The 22,580-nt window shown below is 49.1% G+C and overlaps 7 protein-coding genes across 7 annotated transcripts; 3 read left to right on the top strand and 4 right to left on the bottom strand.

Annotated features, from left to right (window-relative positions):
* Positions 1–1,764: 1,764 nt before the first annotated feature.
* TRUGW13939_03512 (uncharacterized protein) lies at positions 1,765–2,886 on the bottom strand (the record flags this gene model as incomplete). The annotated part of the gene is made up of 3 exons (XM_035486692.1): positions 1,765–2,148; positions 2,257–2,613; positions 2,683–2,886. 3 exons carry the CDS (start codon positions 2,884–2,886, stop codon positions 1,765–1,767), a joined length of 945 nt encoding a protein of 314 aa, XP_035342585.1.
* A 440-nt stretch (positions 2,887–3,326) lies between these two features.
* TRUGW13939_03511 (uncharacterized protein) lies at positions 3,327–4,145 on the top strand (the record flags this gene model as incomplete). Its single annotated transcript, XM_035486691.1, has 2 exons — positions 3,327–3,933; positions 3,994–4,145. The coding sequence occupies 2 exons, from the start codon at positions 3,327–3,329 to the stop codon at positions 4,143–4,145; spliced, it is 759 nt and encodes a 252-aa protein (XP_035342584.1).
* A 5,345-nt stretch (positions 4,146–9,490) lies between these two features.
* Positions 9,491–10,679, bottom strand: TRUGW13939_03509 (uncharacterized protein; the record flags this gene model as incomplete). The annotated part of the gene is made up of 2 exons (XM_035486690.1): positions 9,491–10,593; positions 10,655–10,679. 2 exons carry the CDS (start codon positions 10,677–10,679, stop codon positions 9,491–9,493), a joined length of 1,128 nt encoding a protein of 375 aa, XP_035342583.1.
* A 1,650-nt stretch (positions 10,680–12,329) lies between these two features.
* Positions 12,330–14,550, bottom strand: TRUGW13939_03508 (uncharacterized protein; the record flags this gene model as incomplete). The annotated part of the gene is made up of 3 exons (XM_035486689.1): positions 12,330–12,570; positions 12,651–14,264; positions 14,315–14,550. The coding sequence occupies 3 exons, from the start codon at positions 14,548–14,550 to the stop codon at positions 12,330–12,332; spliced, it is 2,091 nt and encodes a 696-aa protein (XP_035342582.1).
* A 71-nt stretch (positions 14,551–14,621) lies between these two features.
* Positions 14,622–15,029, top strand: TRUGW13939_03507 (uncharacterized protein; the record flags this gene model as incomplete). The annotated part of the gene is made up of 1 exon (XM_035486688.1): positions 14,622–15,029. The coding sequence occupies one exon, from the start codon at positions 14,622–14,624 to the stop codon at positions 15,027–15,029; it is 408 nt and encodes a 135-aa protein (XP_035342581.1).
* A 1,360-nt stretch (positions 15,030–16,389) lies between these two features.
* On the top strand, positions 16,390–18,325 carry TRUGW13939_03506 (uncharacterized protein; the record flags this gene model as incomplete). The annotated part of the gene is made up of 4 exons (XM_035486687.1): positions 16,390–16,802; positions 16,857–17,975; positions 18,041–18,119; positions 18,179–18,325. 4 exons carry the CDS (start codon positions 16,390–16,392, stop codon positions 18,323–18,325), a joined length of 1,758 nt encoding a protein of 585 aa, XP_035342580.1.
* A 778-nt stretch (positions 18,326–19,103) lies between these two features.
* Positions 19,104–22,310, bottom strand: TRUGW13939_03505 (uncharacterized protein; the record flags this gene model as incomplete). The annotated part of the gene is made up of 2 exons (XM_035486686.1): positions 19,104–22,118; positions 22,293–22,310. 2 exons carry the CDS (start codon positions 22,308–22,310, stop codon positions 19,104–19,106), a joined length of 3,033 nt encoding a protein of 1,010 aa, XP_035342579.1.
* Between the last annotated feature and the right edge of the window lie 270 nt (positions 22,311–22,580).

Raw genomic sequence — 22,580 nt, 5'->3', positions numbered from 1 at the left:
TGGCCATGGTCCAGGCATTTTGGGAGCCGGAGGATTAGGACCTACGTTTCCTTGTTTATAGACGTCAGTTGACATCTCAGACGCTTCGCTTGGGACCTAATACTTATAATAAAATCCTGACAAGCTACTAACCATATAAGGTTAGCTGTGTGCTCGCGTCCCCTGCGAAGCGTTTAAAATAAGAACTTCCAATCGCATAACCATTCTAAATGGGATTGATGTCACGGGGTAATCACGTGACACTCTCTCACCGCCCTGGTTCTGCCGTATAGTCATGTGACACCCGCTTAACACTTTTGCCACTGTTTATATATTTATCACCAAAATCTTGATATAATTACTAAGATATAGTCATTTTAAAATATTTAAAAATAAATTAAAAAAAAAAAAAATTTAGTGCGAAGTATAAGGTTGAGCTGGAGCGCACTAGTCAGTCACGATCCTCACCGACCACTAAACTATTTAGGACTTGATTAAATAAAAACCGATCATTTATACATATGAAATGAAGGAGAGATGGGGAAAAAAAACCCCCCGGTCGATCGCGTTTTTTAATGACAAGCGACCATCATAACCTAGTCGGTCATTAGTTGAAATACCGTATAAATAATGAAAGGGAGACATACCACTAGCCCATTCAGGATTCTGTGATGATTAGACGGAATACTTTCAATGGTAAAATTACATAGGATCTCTACTCATATTCTTTTGCTTAAAAGCGCGGAGTTTAGATTCATTTGCCTTTTTTTATAAAGTTTCCCCTTCCATTTTTACTCTACCGATTCCTTCAGGGCACATAGCTATGGATCGAGAATAAATATAGTTTATTATTGATAATTAGAAACCCACCCTAGATATTAAGTTATTAACCATGAATAATGTACGTAGTATCTTATACTAGGTGAGAGTTTTTATTGGTCTGTTGCGTAACTATCGGCCGCTAAATTTTATTTGTCACAGTTTATGTACTGGATACCAGCACTTCACCTCCTATCACTGATTAAATCAGTAACTGTATCGAATCTAAACTCTGTAGTATCAATCCAATAACAAACGGCATAATATAGACTACGCTCTAGCTATAGCTACTCTCTAATGTGTATCATCTATTAGGTGGAGTATACCTGTTACCAAGTATATTAGGCCAGGAATTCCGATCTGCTTCGAGTCATCTCGACACACACCACAAGAACCTTTCAACCCGACTGTGATAGCGGTTTTTAATCGCACTGGTACGATGAAAAAAGATCAGATCATCTGATAACACTCGACGGGACTCATTGGACGACAGGAAAAACAAGCATCAACTTCCGCGGCGAGCAGACTCACCAAAGAAATGATAAGCAGAGATCGTCAGGAGTTCGATGGAAGTGCCTCCTTCTTGCCCTCAGTTAATGATTTTTTTTCTTCCTGCAATGAAGCTTTCACAGTCTGGTAACTTTTTCTGCTTCGCTTATTCCGTGATTCTTTCGTTCTATCCGACTGCTGGTACCGCTTTTTTTGCGTCTTTGTACGCTTTCGTATTGTGAGTGGCCCGGTTTTGGAGTTGCTTTTTGGTCAGTGGACCAGTCAGAATAGGAACCGCCTTTCTTTTGTTCCGGGGAATATAATTTTTTTCAAGGCCTTCGGTAATTGCACGGCGTCGGAGAAATCTCTCATCTGCTAATGGAGCCTCCTCGTCCCATGTTCCTAGGGTGCTCAATTTCGGACGGCCGGATATGTTAAAAAGGTAGTCATTAGTTAACGCCTTGTGGATTTGTGAAATCAAACAGCAAGAAAGAGAATGTTTAGTTCGAAATATTTACCTTTGATGATGTCCTCCCAGAGAACTTCATACACGCTTCGGATGTCCCTGCCATCAATAGCCGCTAATTGCTTAGCTAAATCCTGGCGGCCCAATTTTGCAAGCCACATCGTAAGATGCGAAGCACGGCCAATGATCGATGGGTCGGGAATATTCCAAATCGGCATATCGAGGAAATTGGCTATGTCTTGGGCGGCAGACGAGAATGTAATGCACCCTGTGAGGTGGATATTAAAATCTTTCCTTGCGACTGCTATCTCAAGGCGAGTGGCTAAAAGAGACCAGAGAAATTCAGTCTGTCCAACTGCGAGACAGGCACGATAATTTTGAGAACCGCGCTCTAGCTTCTCGTTAGCAATGTACCCAAACTCAAAAGTTGTAAAAGGGTGGTCATAGCGAAAGGGTTATGATCATTTACCCAATTTTTTGGTCTTTCGACAGTCTTTACGTACGCAAAGGCTTATCGTAGGGCCGAAAATACGACCAACTGAACTAGCTACAACGTCTGTAAAACAGAATTCAGGCGCAGGAGCATCACTACCTATGCCTTCTGCTGGGATGACCTCCCCGTACTGGGGGCAGAACCCAATGGAGAGCAAACAGCGTTGGCCTGTGAAGGTTTTGAATTGTGGCAGGGCGCCGTGCACCCAACTACATTGGGAGGGGATAGTTGCCAATATATCATCCAGACTGATATTGCTGGCCTCGTAATCTTGGATCAGATCTTTCTGCCACTGGACAGAGTCCGATTTATCTTTCAGCAGGAGTTCGAGAGGTGTAGGGAGGGTCCAATCTTTGTCATTTTGGCCCTATATAGTATTAGCGGCATTAACTCTGTATTGACTCGGTAGAGGGGAGAAGGTGAAATAGAAACATACCGCAAATCTGCTAGAGACCTGCTCGATTTCCACCTCACTTGCAAGTTTAGCATCAACCGTGCTATCGACCGCTTGGTCGAGTTCCATAGTTCGTGTGGTGATTGTGTGGTGGTACCGATCGATACCAAGGTTAGAGGTGGAATAAGAAGCCTTGGGCTCAACCGAGACTTTTATATGTGCGCTCAAGCGACGCACTAAGCCCATATTGACCCCGACATGAGATTATTTCCTGATTTAATAGGCATCAAGTCTGGGGAAGCACCGTCATAAACCCCCCCTTTCTTTGAAGACGCTTGCTCAAGCATTTGTACTGATAGATAATTATCTCTATAATCCTTTATAAATCCGCTCTCCTCAACAGCCTTGATCTAAAGATCTAGTTGATATAGCAGTCCAAGTTTGATGGTTAGCTGTTGGGGTACTTGGGGATAGCGAATAACGCGCTAAACCTAAAACGGAATTGCAGCTCTTGCTTTGAAGAATCATCCCGACTTTCAGTATTATTTATTTCCACAACTATCCCTAGAAGCCCTGCCACCAAAGTCAGCACACAGCCATTTAATACGTCTTTCTTTATTCGATAATTTTTATTTTTCACAAACAACAAACCGCCGCAAGACGATTGGAATTACAAACATCCGAGGATGCCGTCTTTCGCCATATCCGCGTCGCAGCTGCTGCGTCGACAGGCTGAGTCTGCCATTCACATGGGGCGACTCTCAGCGCGACCTCTGCAAAGAAAACCAACTTCTTCATTATCATCATCATCATCATCACGATTTACAGTCCCACGCGCTCGATTCAGCACGCAACGAGGCACGACTCGCCGCGCACCGAAAACCTCCACCCCTTCCGCCCTTCTCCAGCAACAGCGCACTTTTTTCCAAAAGAGATTCTCCTCTTCTTCTTCCTCTGCCTCTTCTACCACGACAAAAGCGCAGCCACAGTCACTATCGCAGCGCCTAAAGACGCTGTCGCGCGAGTATGGCTGGTCCGCGCTCGGTGTTTACCTGTTGCTTTCGGCGCTCGATTTTCCGTTCTGTTTTGCGACTGTGCGATTAGTCGGCGTGGAACGTATTGGGCATTTGGAGCATGCAATTATGGACTGGGTCAAGGGTGCGCTGGGACAGTTTTGGCCACTGGAAATTGAGTCTGTCGCCCATAAAGAGCCAGGTCAGGGGCAAGAAGGAACCGCCGTTGACGAGCATGGTGTTATTGAGGCAGAGAGGAGAAACGTGGAGGAGGGAGCGAGTACGTCTTTTTTTTTCTCTCCCCCCCCGGTCAAACTGGCTAGTGCTAATCATCCGCTAGGTATATGGACTCAGCTGGCCCTGGCGTATGCCATCCACAAGAGCTTCATCTTTCTCCGAGTACCCCTCACCGCTGCCGTCACGCCCAAGGTTGTGCAGACTCTGCGACGATGGGGTTGGAACATTGGCAAGAGAACGCCAAAGGGAAATTAGTAGCCTGCCATTCCATTTGAAAGAATAGACTCGGCCACGGACAACAGCGCCATGTACTATACTAGAATTGTGCGATCACTCCACTCCTGTGGCTATCATCTGGGATTTACATCTTTGCTATATTTAGAAACGATTGTACCATAATAGATAGATTTATATTGAGACCAGTCATCAATTGATATTATTTGGTCTATAAGCGCATTTGCATTTTGGTGCAGCTCTCTTTCTCTCTCCCAGTCAAAGAAATGGTATCTACAAAGTCCAGAACTAGTCATATCTTAAGAAAACAAAATCTGAATAGAGAGTGAAGTGAAGGGAAAAAAATAAACAAAGAAAGAACAAGCAAAATAGCCACCCTCATAAGCTATAAATCAATACTTCATAGATCAATGGTTTCGTGAAATCGAAGCACGCCATTTGCCTTCACGACACCGTTGACACCAGAAGGCATCAGGTATGTTCGCTCTGCATGGGAAATATCCATGGAATTTGTGTCAGCTACTTGTTCGCTTATGTCGGATGTGTCGGCGACAAGCACAAGGCCTTGTTCCTTGATAGTCTCCACAAGCGAGGGCATTATATTCTATGTATATTGTTAGCATTTGGAGAAACATTTGCAAGAAAAAGCCGCTCACCAATAAATTGGATCGACATATCAAGCCCATGAAATTATTGCTCTGTGCTATCCGTGCGGCTTCTTTTATAGATATCGAGGCATGTCCGCTTGACTGAACCGCAAGGTTTGTATTAGGCTCCCGAGTAAAGTCCCGGATCTGTCCTAGGTCGTTGCAAAGTAGGACGGGGTCTATTCACAGTTAGACGAATTTTTTCCTACCCGATAATGAGATTACTTGTAAGACTTACAGTTTGGTTGCTTCCAGTTTAGCGCGGTACAAATGTTCGGATTGTAGGATGAAAAGACGACTGAGCGCATAAAGTCTGGGTCTCTTTCGCGAGACGCCCTAGCATGGTCAAAGACAACGGTAAGGATCGAATCGGCGAATGTGTTGATATCTGCCAAAGACGACATGCTGAGTGACCGCTCTTCGGCCGCTGATGGGTACAGAACAGCAAGGTTAATGTGGATGTGGGTAGGGAGATGCAATAGTACATCTTGTAGAGATAGGAAAGAGGTTGCGAGTAGCTGGTGAATGGCGGCCATGTCGTCTGGCGTTTTCGAGTGTAAGGATTCGAGGGCTGCACGAGTATCGATGCTTCGCGCATGTGCAATGGACGTGAATTGGTCGTAAGTTAAAGCGCAAACGGGAATCCCAAGACCGTGGTGATCGATGGAGAAGAGAGGATAGAGGACAGGTCGTCTATCCTTGGTAAGCTGTACAAACAGTTGCACATAATCCCCAGACAAACTCGAGCCAGTGATCAATCCATTATGATCCGCATCACTTGCATTGGTAGCTTTCCAATACGTAGCAAAGTGTGTGATCTCTAGTGGATCTCCATAGTATGGCTTAATGACCTGGAAGTTGAAGCGCAATTGACCGATTGAGCGCAGACGGGGGTCAAACAATGGCAACGAGCATGAACCTGCACTGGAGTCCTCCGCTGTGAAAATGGTCGGTAAAGCGACTGTCTTTGCTATCACCTTGGACCCGAACGTAGGGAAAATCTCGAAATCGATGGCAAACGTGTCTAGACTGTCAATCTGGAACGTGATGTTGCGCGAGTCCTCTTGCAAAGGCAGCATAAGAGTACGTGGTATCGCGTCAGTCAATTTCGAGGACATGGTCAATCGAGCAGCAGGGTAACGTCCGGCCTGGTCAAAGACGATGGAGCCAAGGCCAGATGGCTCAAAGTAAATTTGGACAAAGGCCTTTTTATCCAAGAAGTTATGTCCGTATCGTCGTAGTGGGATAATCGGAGGGGGTAGCTCCAGGTCGGGGATGCCGTCAGCGACTTCAGCACCAGATGCCAGCGCACCGTCAGTCTGAGTCTCACGGAACCCAAACGAAACTTGCGGACTTGTCTGAGCAGCACTAAGCGGGCGATGCGGCAGGGATGGGTCCCTTTTCGACCACAGAAGAGCCATACACTCGAGACGTCCTTCCCATGCAGCGTAATACATTGTCGTGAGCCCCTTCTCATCCACGACAGAAATGTCAACACCCAGGTCTAGGAGGGTACGGAGGCAATCGACGCATCCTTCGCTGGCTGCGTGGAAGACAGGGGTCCACTGGTATAGTTTATCCCGTTGGTTGAGATCTGCTCCATGTCTCTTGAGCAGCAATAGAAGCTCAGGCGCTCGACCGGACCGAGCAACGAGGTGCTGAGGGTATAGCCCCTCGGCGTCTGGAAGTAAAGAAGCGCCCTTTTCAAGTAGGATGGTGACAATCGAGATAGATCCATGTTGACATGCTAGGTTCAGAGGGATATGGTCCGACTCGGACTTGGGATCAATTCTGGCATTGCACTGTAAAAGTCGCTCGGTGCATGCTAGTTGATCTTTCACGATACTGTGAATCAGGGGCGTGAAGTTATCATGATCGGCGCTATTAATCGTCTCGGTTTCGGTTGCGAGAAGAGCTTCCACCATATCAACTCGGCCATGCATACAAGCGTAGTGAATAGGTAATCGGCCGTACACATCTGGTCTCGAAATGTCGACACCACGGGACAGGCCAGCCTTGAATACGAAGGCCTGGCCGGAGATTGCGGCTTCGTGGAGGCAATTCCGCCCATTGATATCGTCTTCGGCGTGCAAATCAACCAAGCCACTATCGAGCAAAACTCCGAGAATCTCATCCGAGAATTCACTAATCGCAGCCAAGAACACTCGTGTGATCCGCTCGGCAGCATCCGGAGACTCCCCTACTTTGACTACCCATTCCTTTAATACGGAAGTATTGCCGAAAGCTGCCGAATGGAGGACCTGGAGATCGCTCTCCTCGTCTTCACCGCCGAATGGTCCTGCGCCGGGACGTTCAGCCGGACGAGCGACATCGAATCGAATGTTTTCGCCCTCTGCCCAGGCTTCTAATTCAAATCGTGCCGTAGACGCCTGATCTGACAGGTCACGAAGGACTTCTCTGTTAAAACATGGTTGAACTTCGACGGCTCGTTGGAGATACAACTCCTTCATCCGAGACTAAAAAACCCGAAATATTAGCCACCCGCGATGTAGTCCTAGAAAGTGACATTTCGAACCTTGGACGTCTTATCCCACTATGAACACACAAAATTGTCAGTTATATTGCAACTACAACACCAATGTCAAATAGTCGACGAACCTTTTTCAAAATTTTTGACACTGCCGTCTCATTAATTGCAACAAATTGCTGTTTCCCCAATGTTAGTGGCGCAACCAATCCATGTGAAGAGGTGGTTTGGTACCTGTAGCTTGTTCAAGTCCCCATCAAACTGCTGGAAACCTTCAAATAATGAAACAAAATACCCGGGAACTTTGGAATTGGTGGCGGTGCGCGATTGGACGACATGTTTCTTGTCCAACAGAGTGCGTAATCGGAGAGAAAACTAGGAGAGAGTCAGTGGACCCGGAAGGTAATGGTAGGGTAAGCTCCTCAGTCATACCTCTTCCTCTTTTTGCAGATAGAATACATTGACTTTCTCGATTTCTCGTTCCTATTTCATGGGTAAGTCATTTTTGGCCAATTCTTCCCCATAAGAAGCAAAACGTACTAGGCGAAAGAAGAAAACCTCTTTGTTCGCTCGGAGGGCGGACTGAGTATCGGTGTTTTCCTGAGGGGCACCGCGAGCCGGGATGGTCGGGGTCGCACTCAGCTGCTTGATCAGCTAGAAGGAAGAAACGCGCAAAATGTCAGTGACCCGATATTCCGAAAACAGATATATATAAGGCAGCTCCCACACACCTTCTTCAAAGCTTTATAGTTGACAAAGACTGCTGCATATTCGGGGAGATCAAGCTGTCTGCGCTGGATCTGCTTTCCGAATTTCCTGCCCTCGACGTCAGTAGGTGTTGGACGACTGTCAACCGAGGTGGGTAGTGTCGGCAAGTGTCGAGGATAGGAACGTACATGTTGAAGGGCTTCGCGAACAAGTCACGCTAGGTAGATGACTTGAACTTGGAGCGGGGAGACGGTCTAATATGGCAAGCGTCAGCAAGGCGGCATAGAGGATTCGAGCATGGCATACCGTAGGAAGGGTCACACAAGCGAGTAGAAGGCCTGATGATATACACGAGTTTTAGATAGGCATTGCGCCACTGTTGTGTGTCCGGCGTACAATGTAGCGAGAGTGTGTGTAACTTTGGAAGCGTAGAGGCAGCGAGTGTATCGGATCGCAACAAGCAGGCTCTTTCTTGCGTGCCGGGAGAGGTACAAGGAATCCAGGCTTGGTCAGAGTGAGCAATGTTCGGTCGAAGCAGAAGATGAGAGGGCAGCCGACTTACTACTACCGGCGGAGTAGATAGCAATGACGTATCAGAGTCGATCGACGGGAGGCTGTTCAGATGGGAGCAAGCAAAGCATCACTGGCTGGCCTGGAGGGAGGAGGAGCGAGAGTGAGAGAGACAGAGACAGAGACAGCGCAACGCAACACAAGGCAGCGCAGAGATGCCCGAGACCGCAGGCGGGATGGATCGAGAGGTGTGCGGGGCAGGCAGGCAGTGGCAGACAGCAAGAACAGGAAGGAGCGATGAAGCTGCTCTCGGAGCTCCCACGGTCCAATGGCAGCGGCCGCCTGCACCACGTTCTCGGCCTGCGCGCCAAGCCTGGGAGCTTGACTGCGTGCGGGCATTATTATATTAGTATTTGCTTATTATATTATTTGATAATAGCCAGGAACAGGTATAAATAAATATATATCTATATATCTAAATATAATATAGTATAGAAGTAAATATAGTAGGTAAATATCTTGCCATTATCAATGCTCTACACAGATACACCAGAAATGATAGCAGTAGGGCCAAGTAGTAATAAACACACGAGAATAAGACCAAAAATATGCATGTATGTATGACAATCACAAACAAAAGCAGATCAGCAGCGGCATATCCGGGCAGACAGGGGAAAAAAAAAAGTATGATGTACCTATACATAAGAACAAGATGGCGCTTTTGCAAGATTAGCAACTCAAGTCTTCGAGGCAAAATAGGCCACAGACAAAGGTATCTTCAATCCCAAATAGCAATATAGTAACAGTAAAATGAAAAAGAGAGAAAGGCAAGTTTTTGTCAACCAAAGATTATATCAACAATTATACCGCAATCCCCAAAGTTGGCATTACGGCAGAGAAATTCGTTACTCGAAGCGAATATGTCGGAATGAACAAGGCGAAGTATAGGCAAGCGAGGGTATGTATGTATGTGCGGGCGCCTGTTGACGATAGACAGGCTAGTAGGAAGAAGACTAGAAGTTCTGCGCGATTCCGGCATTGCCCTGCTGTGGGTACACTGCTGCGTTCTCGATGCGCGTGTTGCGGCGGGCTTGAACATCGCGGATCACCGGGGCCGCCGATCCATATGTGGGATCGCCGTACTGCGCCTGCGATGGGTGGTAGTACGCGCTGTTTTCATCGTAGTAGTGGCCAGTCCCTGCGTTCACCATATGAGCATCTTCCGATCCTTCAGAGTGCACCCCAGCCGAGTACGCCGACGACGCGTTCGACGTCCCACGGCGGATATCACTGTCGTTGGCTCCGGCAGCAACTTCACCAGAATCGGGTCTCACCGAACCGTCGCCGTACTGCACCGGTGCATCATTTGGCGAGGCGGTGTTGCGCCCGTAGCCAGCGGCACTGCCAGTTTCAGACATTGGAATGCTCATTCCGGCTCCACTCGACAGGTTGGTAGATGGGTTGCGTGGGTGCGAAGTTGTTCCCCAGCCTCGGTACCCGGAGCCACCATCCTCGTATCGGTCACTGTACTTGTTGGACACAGAAGCTGCTGCAACCCCCGGTACAGAGGGGTCATTGTTCGGGTTGAACCCGTATTCCTCCACCTCTTTACGTCGTTCTTCCTCGGCCAGTTTGTTGGCCTTGCGTTTTCTCCACCACCATATCAGAACGATAATAATCAGACCGACCGAGACTACAGGGACAACAACAGCAACAGCAATTGTGCCTCCAGCCGACAGTCCGGAAGAACCCGAGGAAGCGGCTGCGCCCGTCGCAAGAGAAGTCGCTGAAGAAGTGGTGGAAGTTACACCTGTCGTCTGAGTTTCCGAAGGCTGTGTGGCGGATGAAGTCGATGTGATAACAACAGTGGTGGGTGGAATAGATGACGTGGTGCTTGAAGATGTCGAGGTCGAGGTCGAGCTTGACGATGTTGTAGTCGAAGTGGACGAGGTCGTAGTGGTTGTGGATGACGACGATGTCGTCGAACTCGAAGTCGACGTACTGCTAGTGGTGCTGGTGGTGCTCGTGCTCGTGCTTGTCGGAGGGAGGGTAGTAGAAGTCGACGAGATGGAAGATGAAGTAGTAATGGGCGAGGTCGGATTTGGCGACACGGCAGCTAATATAGAATGAGTATGTGTATCTTAGGAAGGTGAGAGTCATTCAAGTTTGATCCTTACATGTTGAGGGAGCGGCCGCTGCCATCTTGGCAATATTGTCACTTGGAAATGTCGTCTAAAAAGGTCGAAGACAGGTTGTTTGACGCTGATCAGATGGTTGGAGACCGGATTTAGTCCAAAAGGCCCTCCTCCCTATCGTTTGCAAGTCCTGCTTATTCTTGCATAGGCAACTTTCGAGTGAGACAAGTGTCAACGACAAAGACACATCCGGACGAAGGTTGGCCAAGTCTATTATCGCTTTAATGACCTGAACCTCAGCGAGCGCCACACACGGTGTGAGAGACGAAAGCGATTCTGTCCTCGCTGGTGATTTGGCTGCAGGTGCCGCAGTTCTTTCAGTCTGAAGTCGGATACTGCACTGCTGAGCAAATAGGGGCCGGGGCTCCCCGATTACACAGAGAAACGAGAAAAAGGCAGTCGGTCAAAGACAGTCGAGATAGCGCGGTAAAGTGTTAGGAAGTGGGATGCCGTAGCACCTGCACAGTTCAGTCGCTCGTCTGGGTGATGGTGGACGGAAGACTCATCACTAACTGGTGTTGGGAGTCAGTTCCCTGCTGGCTGAGAGTGATTGATTGACTTTTGAGCCCGGGTGGGAACCGGCAAACGCAACTTGCTTAGTACGTACTACGTACTGCGGCACAGTGGGTCTGCCGGGGTCTGGCCGCCCGCGATTGGCCGAACCGCTGGCCACGCTGGTCTGGAGCCGAAGGAATTTTACCGCGCTAGGCCTGATACGGTGAGCCACCGACTACTGGAGGCCAACCACAACCGGTTTTGGCCCCGAGAGTGGGGACACCGACTCACTAGCCCCGGCCTGGTTGGGTAATTGCATTACGCCTACTGTATACGGAGTATTATTGCGTATTATTGTCGGGACTAGTTGCGCATGGCCGGACCTCCTGGCAGCATGTTAAATTGTTAATTTAGTATTTAGTATTTATTAGTAGTACTGCTTTTCGAGGCCATGCAGTGTGGAAGCATGCGCGTGTGGAAATTACCTGGTAAAGAACTCCAACCTGCATGGCGGTGCATACTATACATGGTACAGACATGTATATATGCTCCGTTAATCCCAATAGTGGGTACTAAAACACGGATGCGACAAAAATAACTTACTACGTACTACTACTGGCACAGCCGCAACACCATGGCCAGATGCGGCTAGCGTAACATGCACCACGCTGCACATGACTAAGCGGGTTGTCTCACTCCAAACTTGGTACGGGAGTACAACAATAATATACGATCGTATACAAGTAATAAGTAATAAATGCCTCTACGACGTCATCACGAGCATGAAACACAAAATAGTATATACGAGTGTCCAGCAGCACTCCCCCAACATACATGAATGAAATTAGGTACAGGTCCGTTCATCCAGTGGACTTCTCTAAACATGGCTGTGGAGAAAGACGGCAAGAACTTGAATAGTACAGGATCTCTCGTCAAGTCCAAAATAATATATATATATCAAGACAGAATAAGCTGACACCTTTCAATCGACTAGAATCGATCTACTGATAAATGAAACATGGAAAACAAATCAAAATCAAATACTCCTGCTCAGGCTCTAATATTAGGCAAATAGCACAGCTGGTTGGGGAAAGTCATGACTGCGACCATAGGTCCGAAGGTGAAAAGGCTTCGTTAGAGGCAAGTAAGATGGATATGCTTTCTATCGCATATCCCACTTAGGCCGCAGACTCGTGCTGATGTCATCTCTCGTGCCCACTGTCTCAGCTGGAAGACGACTGACCCGATACGCGCCGGCGCGAATGTTGTGCATGTGGTTAGCTGAGATGCCACTCCGGTTGCTACGAATACTGCCAGCATCGCTGCCTGTCCCCTCGTTCTTGAAACGAGGCGGAGGGGCAAAACCCAGCGGCATGAACACTCCAGATTTCCGCAAAGCATGACTAGAAAAAAGGAAAAAAAAATCACGTTAGCTCTTAAACCTTTTCTCACAAATTATTGGCACCTAAAGGATTTCACTTACGGGCTAGGAATCGCGGCGAGATCATCAAACGACGAAACGAGCGGGCTACGAGATGGCATCGCGGGTGTATAGGGACGTAGACCACCTCGAGGAGATTCGGGTCGACCTGATTGCTGATCTTTGAAGTTCTTGCCTGGGGCATAGTCGATCGGTAGGATCGACATATCATCCGAGATCATAGATGGCGAAGGCAGCACATGCAGCGGTTCAGGAGGAGGCAACGGTTTGGGAGGACCTCGTCCCGGCAGTCGGCCAGAAGCAGATGAGAATGCACGAGGTCCAGGGCTTCGGAATCCAGCCGATGAATGCATTGTTCTGGGAGGACCTTGGAATCGAGGAGGGGGTGTCATAGCCCGACGACCCATCGGTTGGGCGAACGGCTTGGATGGGCCCATCATGTACTCGCCTGAGTATGGATCATACACACCAGGGTCATCATAGAATTCTGGTCCAAAGTCTTCGTAGTATTCTTCCTGGCCACCAGTGGGAACGCCCTTGGAATCGTCAAAGTATTCCTTGTAGAAAGAACGAATACGGTTGGCTCGTTGCTCGGGGTTGTCGGCAGGATCCTCTGGGGGAAGAGGGCGGATACCGACGGTAAGCCTGTGGGGATCGAAGCCCTCGTCGAATCTGGTAAAACTTTGAGTCACCCGGTTTGCAGACGGTGGAACGTCTTCCGCTTCGTGAGGTTTGTCATCTGCGTTCGACACATTCACCGATGGGAATTGGTCCAGTTTAAGATCATCGCCATAATCACTCGCTGCATCACTTAGAGGGAGAGATATTCTCGGGGCCAAGGGTGCCACATGTGAGTCAGATGGCGACTCTCGGATTGTTGGAAGGTCGTCGTGTTGTTGGGAAGTTTCATGGGCGTCAGTGCCAAAGTTAAACCCTCCGAAGCCAGCATCTGGCATCGATAACCTCCTTGAGTTGGCATCATGCTCCCCAGTAGGATAGGGTTGAACGGGCTCTCCGTAAGGGTTCATTTGCAGAGGTTGCTCATGAGAAGGCAAGTTGGGAAGTTTCTCGTCTTTAGGCATGTCCAAATGGGCATCAACCACCGATGCATCACTCAAACTGGTGTTCTTTGATGCATCACCTTTCCCGGCGTGGTGGGCGATGTCGGGAGGCGGTGATCCCTTCGGAGGAGACGACCTAGACATTCTTGAGGCATTTTGCAGTAGGCCGTGGTGCATATCGTCTGTAGGCAAATGCTTTGTTGACCCTCCAACACTAGATGTGTCGTCGTAGCCCCATTTAGGATGAGACGGATAGGAACGTAGGGAAGTATTGTCGCTGTGAGCAGCCAGCCGGTATTTATCGTCATCGGAGCTGATCACCTTTGAGAGTGAACGAAGGGACTCCTTGGAGTTCTGTAGCCCTGGCGGCAGCAGGTATGGGCTGTTTCCGATATCCAGAGACATTCCTCCTCCTCCTCGTTTATGGGGTTTTTCTCCCATTTCGGGTTTGGCACCGCCTTGCCCCCCTGACCTCACAACCTCCATGCCAAAGTCCAAGGATTTGTGTTTGTCGTTTGCATCCTCGGCGCGTAGCTTGCGTACATGGCGTCTATGTAAGAAAATAAGGACAACAATGGCACAGACGATGGGAATGCTATCAACACATGTTAGAATCAGCCAGAGTTGTGGGTAATTGGCACTTACACTGCTCCAAGAACGACGGGCAAGGTGGTGGTCATGGCAGAGCTTTTGGACGTGTTACATGAGTCGTCGGACGACGAGCATGACGAAGTGCTGCTGTCCGCACGACGGACGACAGACGGGGGCTCGATTATGGTAGGATACGGCTGGTCATTTGCCGGGATTGCAACGGGCTCCAGGTGGGAGTGGCGCTTGACATTGTGATGGTGCGCATGGCGCACACCGTGCGTATAGGGCATCTTTCCCCTACGGATCAACCTCAAGTACGTCTGAGCCAGATCCTTCAGGGCACACCCCTATTCACCGAAACATGCACAGAAACGAACGGATTAAATACACGTCGACATTGGGCACGAATAAATCAATCGAATTAGATGGCGAGATTAGGAATGTTTTTGGTGTCACCGAACGCGGAAAAGGATGGGTAAAAAACGAAGGCAAGAGAGAGGACGAGGAGGCCCCCTTTAGTTGGACGGACGATGCCAAAAGAGCGTGGTTTTTGATAAAGGAATGGCTAGAGGATGGAAAACCTCTCGAGAAGGGCGAAGCAGTCGCTGGACAGACAGACAGAAAGGACGCACACGCGGATGAGGTGAAAGAGAGAGAAAGCGAGAGCGAACAGAGGACTAAGGGGAGTCCGGCAGGTACCACCAGGGCCTTTCTGCTTGGCGGGCGGACTGGCCGGGGGCGGCGGGGCAGCTGTGCCGCTAAGCTCTAGGGTGGCCAACAGGTGTGGAGCCCAAGTGGAGTCGCCGTCACACGGTAACGATACCGTCCCGAGCCTCTCCTTATCGATTGCAGCTGCAGAATCTTGAATGTAAAAGTATGCAGGACGCTCATTCGGCTGGCGTGGGAGTCTACTTCTAACATACCCACGTAGTGCATCACGTCCAAATACGTCTTTTCCCCCAGCTTATCGGCCTGTTTCCATTGTGTTCCTGGTGGGTATGGACGAAATGATGCTGACAGCGACGGCGGTAACTTCACTGGTAACAGTGGTAAAGGTAATCGGGGTTCCGAATTAAGAAGCCGAGTCCCACTATCGGGCCCAATCAGGAAGAGATTAGTGGGGTTCTCCTGCACTAGCGTCAGGAACGCAATTTAAAGGCACCAATCACAGTAGCTCACCAGCCAGGATTGGGGCCCACTCTGTGCCCGCTCAGCCGTGTGGCTTGACTGTGGCTTTGACGTCTGCCGTCCACCGTTGAGATCCTATCTTAATCTTCTACTACTATTATTGTTGTTGTTGTTGTTGTTGTTGTTATTCTTTATTAGGCATCTTCCTTTGCTCCCGTTGTGGTCTCAATCGGTGCTGATTAATCGCTTATTTCTTCCCATGCCAAGCCCGTTCACCGAAACGCAGAATTGCTAGAGCAATATTAAATACAGAGCTCTCTCTATCCCCACTCACCATCATTCAGACCTGACGCTGTTTATCATTTTCCTCATCGAACAACAACAACATACAAAGACGATGTCAATATCAGTCCCACCGCGTGCAAGGAGCTGTGAAACCCCCCACTTCCAAATTAATAAAAAAAACCGATAGTATTACTAGGTCGGCAAGGGAGTGCCGATGGGCCTCTCGCGCATCTGGAGTAAAGCAGTGCATGCTGCAGGTCTGAAACAACAAACAAAACAACTGCACTTTGCTCCCTGGATGCAGAGTGCACGCATGCATAGCAAGACTGGCTGGCACCTCGCTGGTCTCCCATGTTTGGATGCCTGCTGTGTTTTGGTTCCGTTGGTTTCTCCAGCAAAAAGACACATTGTAAAGCTACGTAGTAGTAGACTAACAGAATAACTTTAATAAAACTGTAAATCACCTATATCATGTGACTAGGTAGACACAGCGGCAAATCAGCCACCGACTGGTGAGGTCATCAAGGGAATCTTTCCCGCGCCGCCTCATCCATCGCCCGAGAACATCTTGCCATCCCTGGCAACACTGAACATGTGCTTTCTAATCTAGAATGGCAAACATGCTCGTGCAAACAGCCTTCTCTGCTGTGCACCTCCTCGATACTACAGAGGCCACCCGGATTTCAATTCCATATACTCTGTGACAGACAGAACTCATGGACACCGACAGGGCTTCTAGCGACGTGGAAAAAGATGGGCACAATGTCAGTCTACCTGCTCAAGGCGACGATGCACATGAAGCGCCTTCCTTAAGCTACTCACTGTCGCCGTCTTCGTCCATATCCTCCTCCAGCTCGGCCCCAGAACAGATCCCAACAATGGAACAAATTCAGACTTATCATGAATTGGAGAGGCATCCGACTGCTATAAGCCGCATCGCAACACACCGAACCCAGCAAAGTGAGACAGTGGGAGCTGCGCTGAAACCCAGGGTCTCGAAAAAGCCATTGCCGCCATTTGGCGCTGGAAAGCCCTACCCTCCGCCTCTTGCGCCTCAAGAGGAGTACGTAGTGGAATTTGAGGGGCCTAGTGACCCTTTGCATCCACAGAATTGGTCGAGTAAGAAAAAGTAATTCTGAACACGCGAGAACAATGTATATGTTACTAACCCATGACAATGGAGGTTCTTGACCAGCGCCATGCTCGCATACACTACCCTCGTCTCAACCTTTACGAGCAGCGTGTTTTCGAGCATCACAACAAATATAGCAGCTCAGTACCATGTCTCTACCGAAGTCGGGGTGCTCGGGCTTTCTCTGTATGTGCTGGGCTTCGCAACGGGTCCCGTATTTTGGGCACCGCTATCTGAGCTCCGCGGTCGAAAGCTACCTATTCTTATCGGCATGACTGGTTTCGTTCTGTTCCAGTTTGCAGTGGCCACTGCCAAAGATTTACAGACAATCCTCATCTGTCGATTCTTTGGTGGCTTTTTTGGTGCTTGTCCCATCGCAGTAGTGGCGGCAGTCTTTTCCGACATCTACGACAACCGGTACCGCGGGGTGGCCATCACCGTTTTCTCCATCACAGTCTTCATGGGCCCTCTTCTTGCTCCTTTTATTGGCGGGTTCATTGTGGATAGCTATCTGGGGTGGCGGTGGACCGAATATTTGACGGGAATCATGGGTGCTGCAGCACTGATCGGCGATATCTTCGTTCTCGATGAGACATACCCACCCATCGTGCTCATAGACAAGGCCGCAGACTTGCGTCGTCGAACAAAAAATTGGGGCATACACGCAAAGCAAGAAGAAATTGAGATTGATTTGAGCGAGCTGATTCAAAAGAACTTTAGTCGGCCGATTAGAATCCTAGTCACCGAGCCTATCGTGTTGTTGCTCAGTATTTACATGGCTTTCATCTATGGTCTTCTCTACCTGTTTATGACTGCGTATCCCATTGTCTTCCAGCAGATTTACGGCTTTAATAAAGGAATCGGGGGTCTTCCATATCTTGGGATGGCCGTCGGCGAGCTCATTGCTGGTGTATATATAATCTTCCAGCAACCATCATATCAAAGAAAGCTTAAAGCCAACAACGACATGCCCATCCCCGAATGGCGTTTGCCGCCTGCAATAATTGGCGGTGTTTCATTCTCCGGTGGTCTTTTCTGGTTTGGATGGGCAGGGTACAAGTCAACCATTCACTGGATTGTGCCTACACTCTCGGGCCTCTTGACGGGGTTCGGTCTTTTGGCGATTTTCCTGCAGTCTCTCAACTATCTCGTGGACGCCTATCTCCTTTTGTATGCTAGGTTTTCTCTCCATTACTTTCATCTCCCTAACCTTTTTTTTCGTCCTGTTTGAATAGTGCCGCCTCTGCCATTGCCGCCAACACTTTTCTTCGCTCTCTTGCCGGAGCAATCTTTCCCCTTTTCGCTACCTACATGGTTCGTACATACTATCTTAAGAGCATTTGCCATGGAGGCTGATGTAAATACTGATATAGTTTGACGGAATGGGAATCAACTGGGCCGGAACTCTGCTCGGCTGTGTCGCCGGTGTTCTCGTGCCGATTCCAATATTTTTCTATCGGTTCGGTCACAGAATCCGTGCGAAGAGCAGGTTTGCGCCGACGTTTGATTTTGAAGAGTGATCTGTAGATATATACACATATTAAATTGGTGCCTACTATTGAATATACGCCATGATTTTTTATTTACTTGTACAACCGGATATAGCAAAATATATGTATACTACAAACTACGCAGTTTGACAACATTAGAAGGACTAGTACAACGTCGACTTATCAGCCTGTTTCATTTATCCCTATTCACTATATCATATACGTTAAAAAATTTATCATGCAACACACACAGTTCCAAAAAAAAAAAAGGAAAAAAAAGGTAGTACAGAATAATGGGATACTTTTTTCCATCGTCCCAAACTTTTGTCTTTCATCGTTCAGTACGTTAAAAAGGTGTCATAATCTCTTCATTGTTTTGGAATGAAGAATGCCGGGTTCCTGACTGGCCAAGAGAAGAAGAGGAAAACAAAGGATCGTAGAGAGATAATAGAGGATATCATGATGGCTCGGAGGTTTCGAGTGCGGTGGGCACTCGTATGAGAGAGAAGTAAAAGACAAGGAATGAGACGGGAATAAGAGATGAAAGAAAATAAAAGGATAACCAATCAGAAGTAGGCTAGCAGAGTCATTATGCTGGACCCTTCATCTTATCCAAGGCCATTGACTTCGGATCGCGTGGAACGAGTCAAGCCCAAGATATGTACAGTATATTAGGCCTGATATACAGTAATGTTCATTTGACCGATGCGTAGGACGGGTGCGAGATAGAGGTAGTAGTCTCGGGCTCCGCTGGCATGTATAGGTTTAGAGATTGTGTGAAACAAGTCATCCATTCATCGACTCGTTATCAACGTGAGTGAGCGAATATTCGGCTAAATGGGGGGTCGGATGGCGTGTGCGATTCAGGAGATGAGGTGACACCCTCGGCTCGACGTATAACATCTTTCAACGAACGTGTCACCATACCGGCACGATTGACAAGTTCCTTGAGAGACTGAGTGTCGAATGGCAGCTTTTGTATAGAGTTATTCGTAGCCTCCAGAGTCTGATGGCTCGTGTGCTCGCGTTGCTGATAAATCGTTTCCAGTACCGACTTGACCTTTGATGGGTCTTTCTGATTAGGAGGACTCGAATTGGTTCCAGGATTGGGCCAGACTGCGAGAGGCGGTCGTTTGATTTCACCATCACCGCGCTTTATGGCCTTTTGCGGCGGAGATTCAAACTCATCGAAGCTCCCGCATGAAGAAGGCGACGCAGGAGCTGGAAACCCATTTTCATCTTCCTCCAATGTGGCCAAGTTGATGATACCTTCTGCTTCCTTCCAAAGGTCGGCCGAAGGACCGTGAATTAGTTGAAGCATGTTACCCTGAATCCGTAGCCGTTTGAGTTCTTCGACTAATAGGGTTAGCTCTTGGACATGCCCATACTGTCCATGGACACTGGCTTGGCTCTCCATGATGGCCTCTGGCACTTTCATGACAAACGGATCCCGATTCCCAGTAGCCATGTCGTCACCGTCTGCCGAGTTATCGTCCGCATCGCCAAAGTCAAAATCGCCATCCCAGTCTTCACTTACGCCCTTTTGCCCTAGACCCCAAGTGCCAAACTTGAGCGAAGGCTGTCGGCTTTCATTTGACGGAGGACCGTCTCTGGAGACTGGAACACTCTGGCTTCGGAGATGGACGGCGCTCGGTGCCTTCCGGCCGGTGCCCCGACTACCTCTGCCCACAGTGTTTTGTTTCCCGTGAACAGTGCTTGGCCGGTGACCAGGATCTTGCGTATCGCGATCGTTCCTTGTCTGCTCAGACCAATCAAACACACTCGCTCTAATACCAATCCCAGAACCGGTTCTTCTCAATGATGGCGTGTTAAGATCGGAAGGTTGACTGCTGTTAAATTCGGGTGATGCGTCCCAGTTATCAAAATCGTCGTCTTCAACGAAATCAAGCAAATTAGGGCGCGGTGGCGGTAAAGCAAGCTTGTCATTTGTATGGTATTCCACTTCGAAATCAGCATCCATCTCGTAGATATGCGTATTAAGCGACTTCAATGGCGATGGGGGGGGGTCATGGTTGGAGGACGGCTTTGTCCGTGATGTTGGCGTTGTGTCCCCGTCCTTCATTTGAGCCGAGGCCAGGGGGGTGCTTGTTGAATTCAGATCACTGATAGAGGAATCTGGAGTACATGACGATAGATGCAGACCTTCAAATGCTAGGCTGTCGACATCGGCAAGGTTGCCTTTCTTGGGAGCATCGCGAAATATTGTTTCAATGTTTGGTCCACGACGGCCTGAATTGCTGGTGGATGAGATCCGTGTACGGAATGAATCAAAGACGGAATCACTCTGATCGTCCTCATCTGCTGAAGTAAAGATGCGGGTATCATCAGAGCCGATCACGGTTGACGCTCGATCGGACGCTGTTCCAGAGAGTCGATTGACCCTAGAGTAGCGGATCACTGGAGGAGAGGGGCCTCGTCCTGGGGGATAGGCTGGAGATGGGGTCGAGTCTAGGTCTGCAAGCCCATTGGATGACGAACGCTCTGGAAACGTAAGGGATTGATTCTGGTAGCTATGGTTTCTAGGGGAGGGTTCATGGTGGTTGGACAATCTAGCATTAGTACTAGAGTGCTTTCCCTGAGGCGCAGTTTGCGGCCGATGAGAAGTGTCGGACCATGTAAAGTTTCTTTTGCGACGAAGTCGAGGACTTTCTGATTGATCTGCCAACATACTGTCGAAAGCCTGTGGCAAAGGATTTGATATGTTTCTATCCATAGCGCGTTGACGTGTGGTGGTTATGGGGTTTTTGACATTATTTCGAACAGAGTTACTGCGTGATTTCGAGCTATCCCCGTGCATATCGGAAAAGGAAGACGATCGTACAGGTCTGCGTTTCTCTCTTTTGATGGAACCAGGAGAATTGATCTTTTTCATGTCACCATGCCGCGTCGAGGGGCTATTCATGGCCGCATTCGAAGGCCGCGAAAAACTTTGTTTCCGGGACACCAATCGGGGTTCGTTGGGAAGGTCAATTAAGGAGGAAAGTAATAATGTAGGTTGTTCAAGAAAATATCGGTGGTCCGATGAGCTGCGAGGTTTGATTGTGACAACAGCGCCTCCAGCGGAGTGTTTGCGCCGCGAATTCGCCCTGGAAAAATAAGGTCTCCACTTGCTGCCACCGGCGTTCGCTGCGCTACTAGAGTCAGGCCACAGATTATCACAAAGGCCTGTTGAAACTGGAGGGCCGGTTTCTTTGTTGAAGCTTGTCCGATGTCCAATATCCGCCGATCGTTGATGACTCGTTACAGGTCGACGTAGAGCTAGTGTTGCGGACATGGGCCGGCGACCTCGGTCGCTGGGGGGCTTGATCGAATGTTGTGAAGTAGACCGCTTGACAAGTTTGTTCGGGAACTTGGGTGCAGAATCAGTTCTACTGTGGGTGGTTGCAGTTGACCCATTCAATGACGAGACGGTCGATGGGCTAGGCAGAGGGCTTCCGCTGTTAGAAGACGATATAACCGAGAGCCGGCGCAACCACGAAGATGAGGGCCGACCGTTTGCCGGAGCACTGTCCTGTGTGGTAGAATCACTCGACGGATTCGATGGGGGATTCGTATATGTTTGCCTCCGTCGGCGTTCTCTCCTCCTATACGGCAACGTCCAGTTGGGGCCGGACTCTGCCACGCTGTCTTTGCTTTCTCGTAATTCGTAAATGGGAGCGCCCAGTGACGTCGAAGTCGCTGGATCGGTGCGTGTGGTGCTTCCCTGGCTGGTGTCGGTGTGCGACCAACGTTGTTGCTGGGGTTCTCGACGGGCTAGGGCGAAGCCAGTAGCAGCAATGCCTACGGTGCTGACAGCACAGAGCTAGGTGAAAGTTAGTTTCCAGTAGAACGGTAAGACAGTGGAGAGGTTGAAAAGAGCAGGTGTAGGGACGGAGTTCAGAGAATGTCGCGAAGCGGGAGGGTGAGGGGGTTGGCTGAAACACCAGCCTAGCACAATGTGTGCTCGTACGAAAGACAGGAGCGAAGATCTACTGACCGTTGAAACATGCTCCATCCTGTAGATGAAGAAGCGCGCTTCACTGAGGAGGCCTGCACTCAGTTGAGCATCGAAGGCCGAGGAGCACAAAATGCCTTGCGCATGGTGAGTGACAGTGACGGCGAGTTGTTGGAGCTGAGAAAAAGGCCCGTGGCCAGTCGAAGAGTCGCTAGCCGGGCAATTGAGGACACGCCTCGGAGGATATTTCGATAAACAGAGGCCTGTAAACTGATGTTACAGCGGTGGTGGTGGTAGCAGCCTCGTGAGGAAGAGAGCGGGAGCGAGGGA

Source organism: Talaromyces rugulosus, chromosome II, assembly GCF_013368755.1.
Source record: "Talaromyces rugulosus chromosome II, complete sequence".
NCBI classification, from domain to species: Eukaryota; Fungi; Ascomycota; class Eurotiomycetes; order Eurotiales; family Trichocomaceae; genus Talaromyces; species Talaromyces rugulosus.
The sequence above is the reverse complement of the archived record's forward strand: the minus strand, read 5'-3'. Positions and strand labels throughout refer to the sequence as shown.